General features: G+C 44.3%; 3 protein-coding genes, 1 long non-coding RNA gene and 8 other non-coding genes across 12 annotated transcripts; 10 read left to right on the top strand and 2 right to left on the bottom strand.

Annotated features, from left to right (window-relative positions):
- Nucleotides 1–124: 124 nt before the first annotated feature.
- On the bottom strand, nt 125–4,050 carry zwilch (zwilch kinetochore protein). Its single transcript, XM_076138562.1, has 18 exons — nt 3,876–4,050; nt 3,755–3,797; nt 3,556–3,648; nt 3,193–3,335; nt 2,835–3,025; nt 2,619–2,698; nt 2,358–2,513; nt 2,182–2,253; nt 2,002–2,095; nt 1,867–1,919; nt 1,673–1,766; nt 1,506–1,585; nt 1,247–1,403; nt 1,083–1,111; nt 858–994; nt 643–738; nt 450–565; nt 125–358 (listed from the first exon to the last, which is right to left on the bottom strand). Exons 1-18 carry the CDS (start codon nt 3,923–3,925, stop codon nt 270–272), a joined length of 1,773 nt encoding a protein of 590 aa, XP_075994677.1. The 5' UTR covers nt 3,926–4,050; the 3' UTR covers nt 125–269.
- Nucleotides 4,051–4,468: 418 nt separating this feature from the next.
- Nucleotides 4,469–7,686, top strand: rpl4 (ribosomal protein L4). The gene is made up of 10 exons (XM_076140455.1): nt 4,469–4,560; nt 5,176–5,347; nt 5,455–5,561; nt 5,806–5,944; nt 6,227–6,351; nt 6,461–6,590; nt 6,719–6,875; nt 7,072–7,155; nt 7,339–7,459; nt 7,544–7,686. The coding sequence occupies exons 1-10, from the start codon at nt 4,558–4,560 to the stop codon at nt 7,622–7,624; spliced, it is 1,119 nt and encodes a 372-aa protein (XP_075996570.1). The 5' UTR covers nt 4,469–4,557; the 3' UTR covers nt 7,625–7,686.
- Nucleotides 5,631–5,728, top strand: LOC142990890 (small nucleolar RNA SNORD16). The gene has a single exon (XR_012960850.1). It is a non-coding gene; the product is annotated as a small nucleolar RNA SNORD16 (small nucleolar RNA).
- On the top strand, nt 6,048–6,147 carry LOC142990888 (small nucleolar RNA SNORD16). Its single transcript, XR_012960848.1, has one exon. It is a non-coding gene; the product is annotated as a small nucleolar RNA SNORD16 (small nucleolar RNA).
- Nucleotides 6,930–7,000, top strand: LOC142990885 (small nucleolar RNA SNORD18). The gene has a single exon (XR_012960845.1). It is a non-coding gene; the product is annotated as a small nucleolar RNA SNORD18 (small nucleolar RNA).
- LOC142990883 (small nucleolar RNA SNORD18) lies at nt 7,198–7,265 on the top strand. The gene has a single exon (XR_012960843.1). It is a non-coding gene; the product is annotated as a small nucleolar RNA SNORD18 (small nucleolar RNA).
- A 1,067-nt stretch (nt 7,687–8,753) lies between the features above and the next one.
- On the top strand, nt 8,754–8,824 carry LOC142990884 (small nucleolar RNA SNORD18). The gene has a single exon (XR_012960844.1). It is a non-coding gene; the product is annotated as a small nucleolar RNA SNORD18 (small nucleolar RNA).
- A 199-nt stretch (nt 8,825–9,023) lies between these two features.
- Nucleotides 9,024–9,091, top strand: LOC142990882 (small nucleolar RNA SNORD18). Its single transcript, XR_012960842.1, has one exon. It is a non-coding gene; the product is annotated as a small nucleolar RNA SNORD18 (small nucleolar RNA).
- A 91-nt stretch (nt 9,092–9,182) lies between these two features.
- LOC142990625 (uncharacterized) lies at nt 9,183–9,837 on the top strand. Its single transcript, XR_012960816.1, has 3 exons — nt 9,183–9,312; nt 9,494–9,579; nt 9,759–9,837. It is a non-coding gene; the product is annotated as an uncharacterized LOC142990625 (long non-coding RNA).
- Nucleotides 9,349–9,417, top strand: LOC142990886 (small nucleolar RNA SNORD18). Its single transcript, XR_012960846.1, has one exon. It is a non-coding gene; the product is annotated as a small nucleolar RNA SNORD18 (small nucleolar RNA).
- On the top strand, nt 9,619–9,687 carry LOC142990887 (small nucleolar RNA SNORD18). Its single transcript, XR_012960847.1, has one exon. It is a non-coding gene; the product is annotated as a small nucleolar RNA SNORD18 (small nucleolar RNA).
- Nucleotides 9,838–9,946: 109 nt separating the features above from the next.
- On the bottom strand, nt 9,947–15,901 carry map2k1 (mitogen-activated protein kinase kinase 1). The gene is made up of 11 exons (XM_076140447.1): nt 15,614–15,901; nt 12,536–12,746; nt 12,271–12,417; nt 12,079–12,156; nt 11,858–11,909; nt 11,469–11,593; nt 10,961–11,168; nt 10,765–10,829; nt 10,595–10,653; nt 10,447–10,492; nt 9,947–10,359 (listed from the first exon to the last, which is right to left on the bottom strand). Exons 1-11 carry the CDS (start codon nt 15,694–15,696, stop codon nt 10,246–10,248), a joined length of 1,188 nt encoding a protein of 395 aa, XP_075996562.1. The 5' UTR covers nt 15,697–15,901; the 3' UTR covers nt 9,947–10,245.
- Nucleotides 15,902–16,310: the final 409 nt, after the last annotated feature.

Here is a 16,310-nt window from a genome sequence, read left to right as displayed (position 1 = left end):
TAATGATTCTATTTAGACTGAATTGAACTTTAAGAGTTACTAACTTCAACAATTTGATGTTGACATTTTTCCAAATAAAATAATGCTGTGGAACATTACCATCACAGATGAGCCCAGTTATTTATTTTGTGTTTATTGATTACATATGGAACATTTAAGACTTAAAAAAAACATGCTATAGAACATTGACATCTGACATTGACGTGTGTATGAAAGGACACTCCTCTTCCTGTCTTTACCAAGCAAGCTTAGTGTCTCTCTCCGTGGCTTCATGCAAAGACGACGAGGCTGCTGCAGGCCATGGTGGTGAAGAATGAAGGCTCCTCACTGTCCCCATTCACTGTTTCATTTGGATCATCTACAAAGTAAAAGTGAAGGACAGACAGAAGTTATTTGTACTTGCAGAGGTAATGGCCATCTAGAATATTTAAATGCGGTGCAGAGATTACCAGTTTCAAAGATGACGTGATCAATCAGCGGTCTGTCACTGAGCTGTAACGATGTTCTGACCTCACGAGGACCGTGACCGCTGGATACCTCAACCCCCCACATCAGTGGATGCTCTCTGTACAAGAAGGATCAATCTCAGTCACAAACAATATTCATCCTATAGGAGAAGCTGGGGAGCAAAGAATTCCTTACTTCTGGTAAAAATGGCTGATGACTGCAGGTTTGATCTGCAATTTGAATTCATGGTCCTCATCATACGGGGATGTCTTGTAGTGCTGTAAACAGGATCTACCAGAATGAGGAAGGAAATTAAATGATGTTAAATAAAAATAAGTTTTTTTAAATACTTTGTAGCAAAATGCAGTTTGCACACACAACTTTGGAAAAAAAACAAACACAAGTATTACTGTGCAAGAAGGAAGAGCCGGTCGTAAGGCAGACCCAGGAAAGTGCTGCAGGTTACGATGATTTCCAGCAGATGGTGCAGTTTCATGAGTCGGTCCACTTGTTCCTGCAGATCGGCCTCTGTGCTCAGATAGTAGCTCTGTGGAGAAACAGCTCACACTCAGAACAGGGACTTCTCTTGAGTGTCATTGAACAGTAATCGATGTGTGAAACGGTCTTGAGCTTACCAAGTGATTTAGAGTTGTCAATTCTTCACCTGAGAAAAAGCATGAATGTTGTATTATCAATATTCAGAGTTACAAGTACATCTAATATCAAGGAGAAGGTGCTCTGTGTCTGCCAAGGTTAAACATTAAAGTGAAGTTGTACACAGAGGTACTGAGGAGGTTACCAATGAGGTAGTTGATGTAATCCTTTCTCATCTTGTCCACACCCATCTCCAGCAGCATGTTGACAGGGGTGAGACCTGTGAGAGACACGGCGTCAATCTGCTGGTGGTAAGACTTCAGAATGAGCTTGCTGAGGGAGCTGCTGCTGTCTCTGTGAATCTGGGGGGTTGAAGTGACACAAAACAAAAGAAATGTATCACTCTCTTCACAAATAGATCCAGGTCTGTATTGGTACGGAGTTAGGACGCTGCGTCATCATACCCAAGGTTTGATGTCATCGTATCTTAGAGCTTCGATCACCAATTTCAGGCAGTCTCCAATGTCTTGATATGAAGTCACACCTGTAAGGAAAATGTGTGAAAAGTCATTCTCAGTGCAGGTGTGTGCAAGAAACCACAAAGGAAACAGAGACCTACACATGTACTCACTCTTTCTCATCCGAACCCACAGCTGCTCCACAAAATCCAAATCGCCTCGTTCCAAGAAGGAGTTGAAGATGGGAGTGTCTGACTCCGTCCTCAGCTTGGTCGGTAAGAAAAGATGGAGAAACCAGCAAGACGATCACATAATCTGAAGTAAACCGCACTTGTAGGGTGGCTATTTGTTTGTATTGTTATCTTACCTCGTTTGCTTTTGCTGCCTGATCCTGCACAGTCTTTGAGGTGTTCTGAAGGTCTGAAATTTAATTTTTGAAAAATTGATTCCTCTTAAATGCTTGTCAGCGTTATATAAAGCACCAATTGCATCAAACTGATACCTTTGAGGTAAGCCTTGGTCAGATTTACAGCCGAGGTGGTTTCCAGTGGTTCCATCCATTCCGTCTCACCAGTTCTCAAACCATCAGCAAGAGTCTGGCAACAACAGTGATCTGCAACATTTAGAGGCTGCTCTTTGTGTCTTAGATCAATTCTTACAGTCATTCACCTGTGGGACAGACCTTAAGAAAACTGAGCTCCCTGTACATCTCAAACATCGGGCTTCTCATGTCTCCACTGGGAACTTTGATATTCTGTGTGAGGACAAAAGACGAATGAAGGGAAGAATCACAGTTATGAGCAAAATAAATCTTCTTCTTTTGACTAAATCATTTTACTCTAGTAACCAATTGCTTACCAGGGTGGCTGTAGAAGACAGAGGTGGAGTCTCAAGGATGTTCTCCACGTGACTCCATTTGAAATCCACTGTCACGCTGCTCTGTGACTCAATCATGGTGTTTTCAACCACCGTCGAGCCAAACAAGTTGTATCTGGCACTGCCTTTTATCCCCATCTGGAATCAAAGGTAGATGTATGAGAGTTACAAACGTCACATTGAGAGTAAAGAGTGGTAGGCATGAGGAAGGAGGAGAGGAGGGGAGGGGGGACGCTGACGTACCGAGGATGGGTGATGTCTTTTCTTGTGTTCTTGTTTCAGATCATCTAAAGTCATGAGAGATGCTCTGTACACCGCTGAGCCTTCATTCAAGTTGGAATATAACAAAACCAAGCAACATCAAAATCACACAGAGTCTCAGGGTGAACAAATATTCACTGTGCTGAGAATGATAAAAGGAGATGTTGCTCAATGACGATTGAAACACTTGATCTATACCTTTGCAGGTGATGGAGTATAACTTGACACCAGATACTTTAGCGTCATTGCAGAGTGTTTCTACCCCAAACCAGGAGGTGCCAGCAGGATCAGACATGTCACATCGCACCCACAGAGGGAGGAAGACAGGCTCCGTGTCCACAGTGGAGACATTAGTATTTTGTGATATTGTGTACCAAGAGAGCAATTGCCTATAAAGTCACAGAAAAAAAACACTCACTGGTGATGGTCAAGTATAGATCTTTTCATGGCTACACAAGTAATATGATCTTAGAAATAAAATACAATGAATTGCTGGCTTTGTATAGAAGGTGGAGTATGGGTTGATGAAGTGATAAGTTAGTGTTGTGTTGGTTACCTTGCTTTTGTGATGGTAAGTGGTTGGGGTCCTAAGTCTACTGGAAGTACATCAGCTTTACCTTCATCATCATCATCATCATCATTAGTGCAGGATGATGTCTCATCTTTCTGCAGATGCTCAGGTTCATTTATTTTTGGGACCTTTTGAAATCAAGAAGTAACATGGCGGTCCAATAGTGAGGAGTAGTCAAAGAATTAAAAGTTAAGATAGCACAGACATCGAAAAGTAAGGCATAATGTAAGTAAGACATAGCATGTTTACATGGACATAAAATCATTACTTTATAGATTTTTTAAACTTTTCTCAGGCTTGCAAACACCCATAACATTGCTTTCAGGAGTCGAAATTTGAAGAACTCACATGTTTTTCGCAGATGAATACTGTCTGGTTGCCGCAGTAGTTATTAAGCACAGCACAGCTACTTCCCTTCATCTTTAGGATTTGTATGTCTTCCTGAAATCCAAGACATGGACATCATTACTGCAATATTATATACTGTTGCTCAACACGAAGATGATGAAATTACATCAACTTTTAACAACTGTGAATGTTGCGTTACCTCAAAAGTAATTGAATCTTTGCGTCCATCGTCTTGAAGAGACCTGAAACGAAGTTACAACAGCGTCCGTTTAGCTTCATAGCACTTTTAGTTAGTCACATTCGGTTAACAGAAAACTCACCGTAAAATGTTTAAAAACTCCTTAGCGCCTGCCATTACTCTTGAGCCCATTGCGGCAATAATAGGTCTGGTAGATCTTCAGACAATAAACACAGAACAGGAGAAAAAAGACAATTGTTGTGTTACACGGTCCGACATTAGCTATGTTGCTGCTTCTGTTGATGTTAATTTTGACAGTCGCGCGCTCTGCTCTGGTAGCAACGTCATGAGGTCATAGGTTATTGATTCAATTTTTAATTTTTAAATATATATAAATGTAAAAACGAAATGAGATGATTGTATTAACTATTTCACAAGAACAGACGGATACATGGCCATGTATTGGATAAGATAAAAATGAATAAGATGTTTGAGAACAAAACTACAGTAGTTAGTTTTTGGTCATGCGCCGCCATAAAAAATAGTACCGGTTAAAGCTTAGGGGATTTGGATGAGTTACTTCCATGAGTATCGTTACAATACTGTTTTTGTTTTGTTTTTAATATTACTTTGTTACAAACTCTGTCATCTATCCGCTTCGATGATAAACGAAGCCATTCTGTAAAAATATACTTGGGCGGAAGTAGTCCTTCGTCTGGGCGGATGCATATAGCTTTTGAGGTAGTCCGACAACTTCCTTTCTACTGTGGCCGCCATAGCGTGTGGAGCGTGGTTCCCGGCGAGCCGAAAACTAATCATTAAAGATGGTGAGAAAATACTTAAATTCAGATGTTGTGTCCAATACAATGCTTTAGTTGTGACTAGTACTCCACAATTGACCCGATTAAGCCGTGTTTTCTGTCTTGCGAAGTCTTAAATTCAGACTTAACGTAGCAGTGAGGCGGACGGCCCTGCTGAAGCTAACACGAGGAGCCATTTTGGTCGCGCAGTCTTAGCTGTTACACGTGTAGCTTCCACGTAATGGGACAAACGCAGTTAGCAATGTGCAAGGAGTGGACCGGCGACAATATGTCATCTCGCTGTCAATTGTTATCGGTACGCTAGAGTCCGTTGTCATTTCGGCCGATAACATCATTCAACGTAACTGATACTTGTGAGTTAGCTTAGCCACGTTAGTTCGAATAGGGCCAAGCTAAAGCCGGCCCATGGAGTTCCCCACACATACACGTGTGAAGAATATACTTCATGGTGCACAGTTGATCTAATACCAGCTCAAGTGGTCTACATTGCAGTGAAGATTTTGCGCTGTGTAATAATATCCCACACGTGATGAGATGATTCAGCACAATGTTACAACATTATGGGAACTCAAAAGAATTGGTTTGAATGTGTCACTCAAACTTGTCTTTTTGCTTTCTCAGGCTTGTGCCCGACCCCTGATCTCGGTGTATTCCGAGAAAGGCGAAACCGCAGGCAAAAATGTGGTCATGCCTGCTGTGTTCAAGGCTCCCATTCGCCCTGATGTTGTGAACTTTGTGCACACCAACATGCGCAAGAACAGCCGTCAGCCTTATGCAGTCAGTGAACTGGCAGGTGAGTGGATCGGCCGGCCTTAGACTAACTTTTACTACTGAGGATGCATCTGACGTTGCATTGTCTTGCCAAATCTGAACCGAATGAATGAATCCTCTTTGTTCCAGGCCACCAGACCAGCGCCGAGTCCTGGGGAACTGGAAGAGCTGTGGCCCGTATTCCCCGTGTGCGAGGTGGTGGTACTCACCGCTCTGGCCAGGGAGCTTTCGGGAATGTATCCCTTTGACCGAGATTGTTTTATCCCATACTGTGGTATATTGTGTTGAGGCTAATAATGCAGACCTGCTGTGATGGTGTAATTTGCGTCCGAGTCTGTGATCAGTGACAGATGCCTACTGTCATAAGCTGATGCGGATCGCTGACGAATATTGAGTCTGAGCGGATGCAGGAGTAGTAGCAGCAGCTTGTCAAGCAGCAGCAGCAGCAGCAGTAGTCTCATTTCCTTGACTGTGGTCTAGATGTGTCGTGGAGGCCGCATGTTTGCCCCCACTAAGACCTGGCGTCGCTGGCACCGCAGGATCAACACCACCCAGAAGCGTTATGCCATCTGCTCCGCCCTGGCTGCTTCTGCCATTCCTGCCCTTGTGATGGCAAAAGGTAACCTACACTGACAGTACGGTCCTAATAGAGCAGGAATACTTTGATTCAGTTCAAACCAGAACCCTTGATGTCACATATGTAATTTTTTTAACATTAGACTTGCCATGATGGTGTAATTTGCGTCTGACCCTGTGCACAGTGACGGTAGCCTGCCGTCTCTAAGCTGTCACAGGGGGTTGATGAACATAAAATTCTGAGCAAGCTTTAGTATCGCTGTGTAGTCCTCAGCAGTGCCAGTAGTTTGTATCAGCGACTAAAGTTGTGCTTTTTTCCATTTAGGACACCGCATTGAGGAAATCCCAGAGGTCCCACTGGTGGTTGAGGACAAAGTTGAGGGCTACAAGAAGACCAAGGAGGCAGTGCTTCTGTTGAAGAAGCTCAAAGCCTGGAACGACATCAAAAAGGTAATGTGAACCAGTCTGGTGCATTGCATCTGAAATGGTGGTCAAACTTGTTGTCCGATCGGCTGCATACTGGCCTCAAGTCTCTGCTAACAGTTGTTTTCTTGATCAGGTCTATGCTTCCCAGCGCATGCGTGCTGGTAAGGGTAAGATGAGGAACCGCAGACGTATCCAGCGTAAAGGGCCGTGCATCATCTTCAACCAAGACGCCGGTGTCACCAAAGCATTCAGAAATATCCCAGGTGTGTATTTGATTAATAAGTCAAAAGAATGTTTCACTGTAAAGAGTGTTACATGCATACACTCAGGTTGATGTTAAACTGTGCTACAGCTTCTCAGTCTTATCATTGGGCTGTTTCCTTTCTTCCAGGCATCACTCTGCAGAACGTCAACAAACTGAACCTCCTCAGACTTGCGCCTGGTGGTCACGTCGGCCGCTTCTGCATCTGGACCGAGAGTGCTTTCCGCAAACTGGATGAGCTGTACGGAACTTGGCGTAAACCTTCTTCCCTGAAGTCCGGCTACAAGTGAGTCTTACTAAACTCCTTACTGCAGCATCAGTGAACCTGTTATCCACTTTATAGCAGTGATGAGCTTCCACTTCAGGTCCGTGTTTTTGAATCTGTGTGAGAATAACAGAAGTTCTGAGTTTGACCAACGCATGCCTGCAGTTACCATGGCGATGCATGACACTTTTTTTAATGGCACCTGTTTTTGTTTCAGCCTGCCAATGCACAAGATGACCAACACAGACCTGAGCAGGATCCTGAAGAGTGAGGAGATCCAGAGAGCACTTAGGGCACCCAAGTACGTACAGCTGACTTCATGTTTAACATGTTTTAGTTTGTCTCATAATGATGAGGTTCCACTTCAGGTCCGTGTTTCTGAACCCTGACGTTAACGGAAGTTCTGAACAATACAGTGATCTTGTGAAGATTGCTGAATAGTCAAAGATCAGGTCGTTAAGACTTTTGTTTCGTCACATTGCAGCAAGAAGATCGACCGTAAAGTACTGAAGAAGAATCCTCTGAAGAACTTGAGGATAATGCTGAAGTTGAACCCCTATGCCAAGACAGCAAGACGCAATGCCATCCTGAAGCATGACCCAACGGTGAGAAGTCCTAACTATTGAAGCTGCTTTTTGAAACTTTTATGCTCGACTTCCATGATTGAGGAATTGTATGTTTGTTAACAGATCAAGGCAAAGATGCTGAAGCCCAAGAAGAGGCCCGGAAAGAAGGCAGGAGCTCCTAAACCTGAGGCACCCAAGGCATAAATTTGTCAGTCCAGACGGTGGGGTTTACTATTGACTAATAATAAAATTCAGTCGTTTCAAAAGCACGAGTCAGTCCAGTCTTTTAACATTTTAACTCACAAGACTGAATACCAATCTCCCATCAGCACATCATGGAGTCGGGGAAATGGGCTGAGCAGCAATCTAACACGTGGTTAAATCTTTGATGGTTACAAAATAGCTTTTCAGTTCGGCCTGCAGTGTGGCTCACCTGATTGAATAACTCGCTTTCACTTGACTTTTTGATTTTTGACTTTATATATACTGGTAATTGAACATTGTAAATATAAATGGATTCATTTCTCAGTTCATATCTGCTCAGAGGGACTTTGAGACCAGGCTGTTTCATTTTTTAAATGGCAGGCAGTTCTTTTCCTGCCACTAGGTGGCATCAAATGCACATGAAAAAGTCAGATTTTGAACAGTACAGTCATTTGAACCACATTGAGGAAAACCTAAAGTGCAACTGTTGGCTGAAAACCAATTTGAGTGCTACAAGAAGACCAAGATGGAGGTGCTGCTGAAGAGACACAAAGCCTGGGACATCTCAAAGGTAATGTAAAGCAGTGATTTGATTTCTCAAATGGTCAAATTTGAGCTTCTGCAAATGCTTGTTTTGAATTTGCCTACAGGCCTCCACTAAATCTTTCTTCTGAATCAGGAAACACGGATGAATCCAGAGTGAAGGGCCGTGCATCAACTACAACCAAGATGCTGTCGCCTCATACCCCAGGTGTGTGTGTTTAAAAGGATGACTAGTCTGGTTGAAATAGGCTTCTGTGTTATATAGCCTTCACACAATACTGCAGTGTGTGGGTTGTAACAGCTGGTGTCTTAACTAAACTAAACCATGAAAATTAGGCTGAATGCTTTGACTTGTATAAAGAATTAACTACATCTCATCAGTGTTTTCATTGTTATGCTATTTCCTTTACTCAAGGCATCACTGCAGAATGTAAACAAGCCAGACCTCTTCACGCCTCCAGTGGTGTCAGGCACGTCTCAGCAGGGCTGTACGGAACCTGGCGTCAACCTAAGATACAAGTGAGTATTGTTTCTGTTATGTTAAACTCCAGACTGCAGCATCAGTAGACCTCAGTTATTCGCTTTATAGCAGTGATGAGCTTCCACTTCAGGTCCGTGTTTTTGAATCTGTGTGAGAATAACAGAAGTTCTGAGTTTGAGCAACACATGCCTGCAGAGTTACCATGGCGATGCATGACACTTTTTTTAATGGCACCTGTTTTTGTTTCAGCCTGCCAATGCACAAGATGACCAACACAGACCTGAGCAGGACCCTGAAGAGTGAGGAGATCCAGAGAGCACTTAGGGCATTCAAGTACGTACAGCTGACTTCATGTTTAACATGTTTTAGTTTGTCTCATAATGATGAGGTTCCACTTCAGGTCCGTGTTTCTGAACCCTGACGTTAACGGAAGTTCTGAACAATACAGTGATCTTGTGAAGATTGCTGAATTGTCAAAGAGCATGTCGTTAAGACTTGTTTCTTCTCATTGCAGCAAGAAGGTCCATCCTGAAGCATGACTCAGCAGTGAGGAGTCCAAACAATTGAAGCTGCTGGTGAAACTTGTATTCCCGACTCCCATGATTGAGAAATTGAAGCTATTCTGAAGAGTGAGGAGATCCAGAGAACACTTCAGGGCACCTAAGTACGTACTGTTGACTTACTCGTGTTTTGGTTTGTCAGATGATGATGAGGTTCCACTTCAGGTCCGTGTTTCTGAACCCTGAATGTTAACGGAAGTTCTGAACAAAAAAACGGTGAACTTGCGAAGATTGCCGAATTATCAAGGATCATGTAGTTAGAACTTCTGTTTCTTCTCATTGCAGCAAGAAGATCAACCGTGGTCCCATGATTGATGAATTGAAGCGATTCTGAAGAGCGAAGAGATCCAGAGAGCATTTCAGGCGCCCAAGTACGTACTGGTGACTTCACGCTTTACATGTTTGGGTACAAACCATGATGAGGTTTCACTTCAGGTCCGTGTTTCTGAATCCTGAATGTTAAAGGAAGTTCTGAGCAATTGATGCCATCCTCAGACACGACCCTGTGTGCATCAAGCCCATGATTGATGATTCTTTATATTTTTCCTAGATCAAGGAAAAGATGCTGAAACCCAAGAGGCCTGGAAAGGAAGGGAGACGCTCCTCCACCCGAGTCCAAGGCCTGAATATGTCCCTACACACTGAAGTTTACTGTTGACTTAATAAAATGGAATTGCTCCAAAAAGCATGAGTCACTTCTGTCTTTTAAAATTTTAATTCACAAGACTGAATACCAATCATTACACAAATACTATGAAATCTGGGGTTGTAAGCTCGTGATGGTGTCAGAAATATCAAGCACAAAGGGTTGAGCAGCATTTATCACTTGAATAAATCTTTGATCAATACAAAAGATGGCTTCAGTACAGCCTGCAGTAAAGCCTGCATGATTGAATTGATTGAACTTGGCATTTTAAGTTTTCACACTTAATATGTGCACATACAACTTCACCCTATAGTAAGTATAAATGGATATATTTATCTCTGTTCTGAGGGACCTTAAGAGCCGGTGGTGTGGTGACATCATCTGAGCAGTCTCACATGCTGGTGCCATGAGTGGGAGTCATTGGCTGATTGAGTCCAATGGTGCTGCACAGCCAGCCAGCAAAGTCCACCTGCTCTGCTTCAGACTGCTTAATGAAAGCATGGACCTGAAGAGAGACAGGAGCGAGTAAGATGGTCAAGACAGGGAAACGGCAAGAAATGGGAACTTTGACAGACGGCCCAGGAACACCTACCATCAACTGTTTCAGGTCTGCTCGCTCAGCAGGATTCTTAATCAAACTGGAAAAGAAATCAAGTCTCTTATAATGATGAGCAGTTCCTTTCCTGCCTCTAGGTGGCCCCACAAACCAAACAATGTATTTTGCTGAACGGATTACTTACCATTTATTCACAAACTCTTGAAATTCAGAGCTAAATATTCCAGGCAGCTTTGGCGGGGGCTGAAAGGTAAAGAGCTCAAATCAGCACTGACTGGGTTCTGTGTGTTGGAAGGAAACTGAAGGCAGGCAAAAAGCATCAGCAAGTCGCATATACAGAACACAGAAACTCACCTCATTGACTATGTAATCAAGTAATTCAAAGATAGCCATTGGAGGTCTGCTGTCTGGCCCGCATGCTAGAGGAGGAAACAAGTGCATACCAGAGACGCATTACATCATACATGTCCTGCTCAAGTGTCAGTCAAGATGACATCACTTCCACTTCATGGAAAATAACAAGTTTGAGTCAGTGCAATCTCCCTCTTACAGTTTCCCGGTCGTCCAGGAGGTCGGGGCTTTGGCGAGGACTCGCCAGAGGCTCCTTCCCCTTCAACCGGGTAGCCAAAGATCTGCTCCAGCTCCTTGGCATCAGGTGGTGGGATGGGGAAGCGTCCAATGGCCATTTCAACCAGGGACAAGCCCATACTCCAGATGTCCGATTGAACAGAGTAATGAGTGCCTTGTAAACGCTCAGGCTGTGCAAAACACAATTATTTCATCGTTACAACTTCAATTACTGTGTTAAATGGAATAGCGGTGCACAGAATGTTGGAGATATAAATGTGAAAATTAAGAAATATATTTAGATCTGCCCCAAAGGAAAGAAGTTGTTGTGGAATTCAGTGCCTACATCTGTTCCAAACATTCCATAGCCTCTTGCTTCACCAGCCAATATTATGGCAAACGGAAAGATGTGTACCCCATTCCTAAGTGAGCGTCAAGCCCGGGCGTGTTAGGAGTTCAGGCGAAAGAGGAGCGTCTCCACAGTAACTTACAGACATGTAAGAACGCGTGCCCACAAAGGAGTTGGCCATGGAGTCGATAAGCTGTCCGCTCACTCCAAAGTCGCACAGCTTGATCTCACCGCGGGAATTCACCAGGATGTTTGAGGGCTTCACATCTGAAAAGGACATGTGCAATATTTAAGAGGTCACAGCGGGGAAGTGCTTCATACTGTACGACACCACGGAACAAAAGAGAGTTTGTAGCACAGAATTCTATATTATGTATTTATGTAACTGATATGGGGATTTACTGCAGGGTGAATATTATATATATTAACCCCCTGCCTTACAAATGACAGAAAATGACATATTAAGTAACATGTTGTGCAAAGGTCAACATTTCAATGATTTGTGACATTGTGTATAAAACAGCAATTAACCTCTGTGCATGATCTTGTGTTTCTCTCTCAGGTAGGAGAGCCCTTTAATGACCTGGAAAGAGAATTATTGCATGTCAGCATGGTACACACACTATATAGAGGTCATGTTGTACTGCAAACAGAAGGGGAAAATAATGAAGTGCATATGCATCAGTTGGAGTGCAGTACAAATATAGCTGTGGTGTGATGGATCTGGTGGGAGAGGAGCTGCTGCTACCCACAGCAATGCTGACTTTGCCCAGGATCTGCTCGGGGATCTTGCCTGCTTTCTTCAGCGACTGGTCCAAGGAGCCACCGTCCTGCAGCCAGAGAGAGAGAGAGGGGGAGAGAGAGAGGGAGAGAGAGAGAGAGAGAGAGAGCTTCTGTAAGTTGGTCCAAAGGTGAAGCAGTGAGCTCATATTTAGGAGCCGTACCATATTCTCCATGCAGATACTGATCTCTCCGTCGCTGTAGAAAGCCCCGTAGAAGCCCACGATGTAGGGGGAGTTACACTCGTGGAGCACCTGCAGTTCTCTTATGATCTGGTTCCTGATGGCAGGTTTGATCTCCAGGTGGATCAACTGGAACACGAGGAGACGTCAGGTCAGAAACCCCAACAAACCCACACAAACACCAGGCTTGTCACAACAAGTTTCAAAATTTGATACTAGTCTCTCCAGTGTTTTGTCTCAGCTTTACCTTCCTGGCCATGATGAGACCCGAGGGTCTGTGGGAGACCTTGAAGACCACTCCCCCGTTGCCGGCGCCCAGCTCGCAGATCTTCTCGAAGTCGTCGTCCTTCAGCTCGCCCACTTTCTGCTTCTGTGTCAAGAAGGCCTCCAGCCGCTTCCGCTGCTGCTCATCCAACTCCAGCTCCTCCAGTTTCTTCTGCAGCGCCTCCAAGTTTGTTCTTACAAAGAGGCAGACAAAGCGATAGGCGAGCAATTCATTTATTATTAATGCAGAACTCCCTAAATAATCCCTCTGCATTTTGGTGAGAATCTAACTGTCCCTTCAGACTGAAATTACGCAGATGTTCTTTCTCTGAAATCTTGCACCACAGTACCGGCTGTCCCCTCTGTTGGATCCAGTGTGCCAGGATTTACTGTGTGTGTAATACCTGCAAAGCCCAAAGCAAACACACAGCCATTACCGCCTCTGCCCTTGGGAACAATGGCAACCGACCAAAGAAGGCCGGCCGGCCGACAGACAGACAGTTCAGCAGGGCAGCGGTGTGATTCCACCTTCATCCCCACAACACACAGCCAGGAAACTCAGAGTTCCTCTCAGGGCCGTCAGTGCTCCCTTGGTGCTGTTGTCATGGCAATGGATTTCCTTCAGAAGACACCTGCAGAATAGACTCACCTGCCCCCCCTCCCCCTTTCTCTTTGACCTTTCTTTCACTTCATATCACAGGCGACACTTTACAATGCTCGTATTGTCACTTAACAACCACCAAGGCTGCAAACAAGCATCAGGTTTCTATCATTTGTGCTAGAAATTATGCAAACACAAGCAATATTAGTATTAAGTAACATGCTTGCTGTGTTTTGTCTTTAGTTTCTGTGGCATTTGTCCGTATTTGTTATGATGAGACAGCAGCGATTATGCTTTCTGTGTTTTTCTTTTACTTCACTCTGACTCAGTGGAGTGCAGCTCGAGCAGGGTGCTGTTGCCTGCCTCGCTCGGCAAAGCGAGGGTTAAGCGGTGTTCTTTTCGAAAAGCAGGCCTGCATATCCATGGAGACGAGGCGCCGGAGGGCCGTGGGTGGCGTGGGCGTTCTGTCGACAAAAAGCTGGAGGCTGGAGAGGCTGGAGAGGCTGGAGAACCTGAGGAGAGGAGCAGCCGGAGGTACTCCACACAATGTGAGTGAGCGATTTCAATGGCTTCACTTTCAGCCCCCGTAAAGGTGCACAAGGAAAAGAGCCCAACACAACACACTGGCCCTTTTGTGTTCCATTCATTCAGTCCAAGGACATCCAGCGCACCTGAATGCAACATTCAGCTTGATGTTAAAGTTCATCTCCGTCATCACACATTGGTGCTGTTCAGCCACACACATTGTAAGTCTTCTAAGAATTAGAAGCAGAATGTGTGGGGTTTTATGTGAATGCTGTTTCTTCTGCAGATAGAAGATTTTCTGTACAAAACGGCAACATTTCAGATTGTAGGATTAACGAGAGGTTGTAAACTGTAATTCAGATTTCTATCCATCAAACCTGCTGTGTATCAAACTGATCACAGCTGCATCAGAACTGTAAAACACAAAATCCATCGTTCTGTCTCACTGGATGAAATGTAATTTGATCACACATCAGCTTTCATCTCTCGGCTCAGTGCAACGATTAAATAAAGAAATATTCAAATATTGGTTAAGAGCTTTGGGGAGACACGAAATGGAGCTTAGCTGGACATATTCCTTTTCATCTAAACTTTATAAAGTTGGCTTATTTGATAAATGTAGATTCTGAATGTATAATAAATGTACATACACTTTGTAGCACTATCACACTACTAAATTGGGTGTTGACAATAATGCTACCTTGACTGTGTGGCTCACTGCTACGGTACCACAACGGTGTGCAGTGCAGAGAGCTAACACACACACACACACACACACACACACACACACACACACACACACACTCACACACACACACACACACACACACACACACACACACACACACACACACACACACACACACACACACACACACACACACACACACACACACACACACATTCACACAGGTTCCGGGTTTCTGCTGTAGTCGTGACATGATGGGATTTAATCTCTGCAGTACAAACTTCCAAATCACTGAATCAGAGTTTCTGGTTTTTGCCTGACGCTGCTCTGCCCGGCAACAGCAGGATTGTGCCTTTTTGTTTTCCCACTTTTAAAATGAAAATATTTGTTTCATCTTGCTACGATTAAGGCGTTTCTACCCAATATGAACCCTTTTCAACCTGTGTCTGCCACTGAAGTTAGACTGAAATGTTAATTTGATAATAAAGCAGGACTGGATTTCAATACATTCCAGTTAATATACATTATCAAACCAACCTAATTGCACGGTACAGCATGTTATTTAGTTGGTGTGCTGGCCGGGGCCATTCGCTGTGGACTCAGAGCGAGAACATTGTCACAACATTTTAATATCACCATTATTGTGTTTTGTCAAGTGGAGGTGGGAGGACTCGGAAACAAGGCCAGGGCTCTGACTAATTAATACACAGTGGGGCTGTGGGAGGGCGAGAAACCATGAAGAGATGACCTGAAGGACGTCAGGCTGCACTTCACTTACACCCCCCTCTATCTATCTATCCATCCATCCATCTATCTATTGTGTGCAGTGTTTGGTTTAAAGACGATCCATCCATCCATCCACTCTCACCTACCTGCTTATCCTCTGGTAGGTAGTTTAGTGAGGGAACCACTATTTAAATAAGCTCTTCGTTCCCTTTGTGCATTTGGGCCACTTAAAAGCAATATCTGCAGTTGGAAACAGCAGCAGCACACACACACACTCACACACACACTTGATTTAGCTGATGCAGAGCCTAATCCATGAGTCCAATTTAAAATTCAAACCAATTTACAGTAACACTACACACACACACACACACACACACACACACACACACACACACAGACACGTCCTGAGTACAGTGTCAGATTACAGGTGAAGCATTTGAGCATATTGAACATGAATGTGTCACACTAAACAGCAAGCGAAGAAGAAGAAAAAGAAGAAGAAGAATACTGCCACTCACTCTGAGGCCCCGGTGCCGTTGATAGTGTTCCCATCGGGAATTGGATTGAGTTGGATCGGCTCAGGCTTCCTCCTCTTTTGCATGTTGAACACAAGAAATAAACTGGCGTAAAACCACAAACGCTCACAAACACACACAAACTCTCTCGCTCTGTCTCGCACACACACACACAAACACACACACACACACACAGCAGTGAGGAGGAAAAACGCTACAAAAGAAGCGCGCTCAGGTCACAGCGGAGGAGACGCAGTTGTGAGCTGTCAGCGCCACTGACATGATTGTGAACGTGTGGACGTGAATGTGCCTGGAGATGAAACGTCACAACAATATTTACGCTCGTCTTCCGCACGGCGTGGCTGGATGCTTGGGAAAGCGCGGCCTCTGCTGGCGATAGGTTGTATTACAAAATACCACAGACTCCTGCCTCGGAGCTCTAATCGGGCCGCACAAGACAGCGTTAGAAAGCGTAGAAGCTCTACTATTGGAGGAAACCGGCGTCAATCAATCCGGAGTCCACATGAAGACTTTTCAGTTCCTGCAGACTGGTGGGGATTCCCAGGTTTTAACCTCTGTTGAGTCGTCGTCAGGGTCGCTGATACTCCTAATGAGTCATAATCAGGCTGGGTGACGCTCCTGATGAGTCCTCCTGGTTGTGATGATCGTTGTGAGAGTGATTGGAGTACCATGTGGCCAG

Source organism: Genypterus blacodes, unplaced genomic scaffold (assembly GCF_046128005.1).
Source record: "Genypterus blacodes isolate CSIRO-AG114 ecotype Tasmania unplaced genomic scaffold, CSIRO-AGI_Gbla_v1 ptg000015l_1, whole genome shotgun sequence".
NCBI classification, from domain to species: Eukaryota; Metazoa; Chordata; class Actinopteri; order Ophidiiformes; family Ophidiidae; genus Genypterus; species Genypterus blacodes.
Note: the sequence above shows the minus strand (reverse complement) of the source record. Positions and strands in the feature narration are given on the sequence as shown.

Bases quoted from the DNA above. Each gene is read 5' to 3' on its own strand.
- rpl4 (XM_076140455.1), top strand. The intron at 6,352-6,460 runs GTAATGTGAACC...TTTCTTGATCAG, and splicing joins CCTGGAACGACATCAAAAAG to GTCTATGCTTCCCAGCGCAT. The intron at 6,591-6,718 runs GTGTGTATTTGA...CCTTTCTTCCAG, and splicing joins AGCATTCAGAAATATCCCAG to GCATCACTCTGCAGAACGTC.
- map2k1 (XM_076140447.1), bottom strand. From the start codon at position 15,696: ATGCAAAAGAGGAGGAAGCCTGAGCCGATCCAACTCAATCCAATTCCC. The intron at 12,747-15,613 runs GTGAGTGGCAGT...CCTCTTTGTAAG, and splicing joins AACGGCACCGGGGCCTCAGA to AACAAACTTGGAGGCGCTGC. The intron at 12,157-12,270 runs GTACGGCTCCTA...CTCTGGCTGCAG, and splicing joins GTATCTGCATGGAGAATATG to GACGGTGGCTCCTTGGACCA.
- zwilch (XM_076138562.1), bottom strand. From the start codon at position 3,925: ATGGGCTCAAGAGTAATGGCAGGCGCTAAGGAGTTTTTAAACATTTTA. The intron at 2,254-2,357 runs GTAAGCAATTGG...GTCCTCACACAG, and splicing joins TGTCTTCTACAGCCACCCTG to AATATCAAAGTTCCCAGTGG. The intron at 1,767-1,866 runs GTAAGATAACAA...TTACCGACCAAG, and splicing joins AGGCAGCAAAAGCAAACGAG to CTGAGGACGGAGTCAGACAC.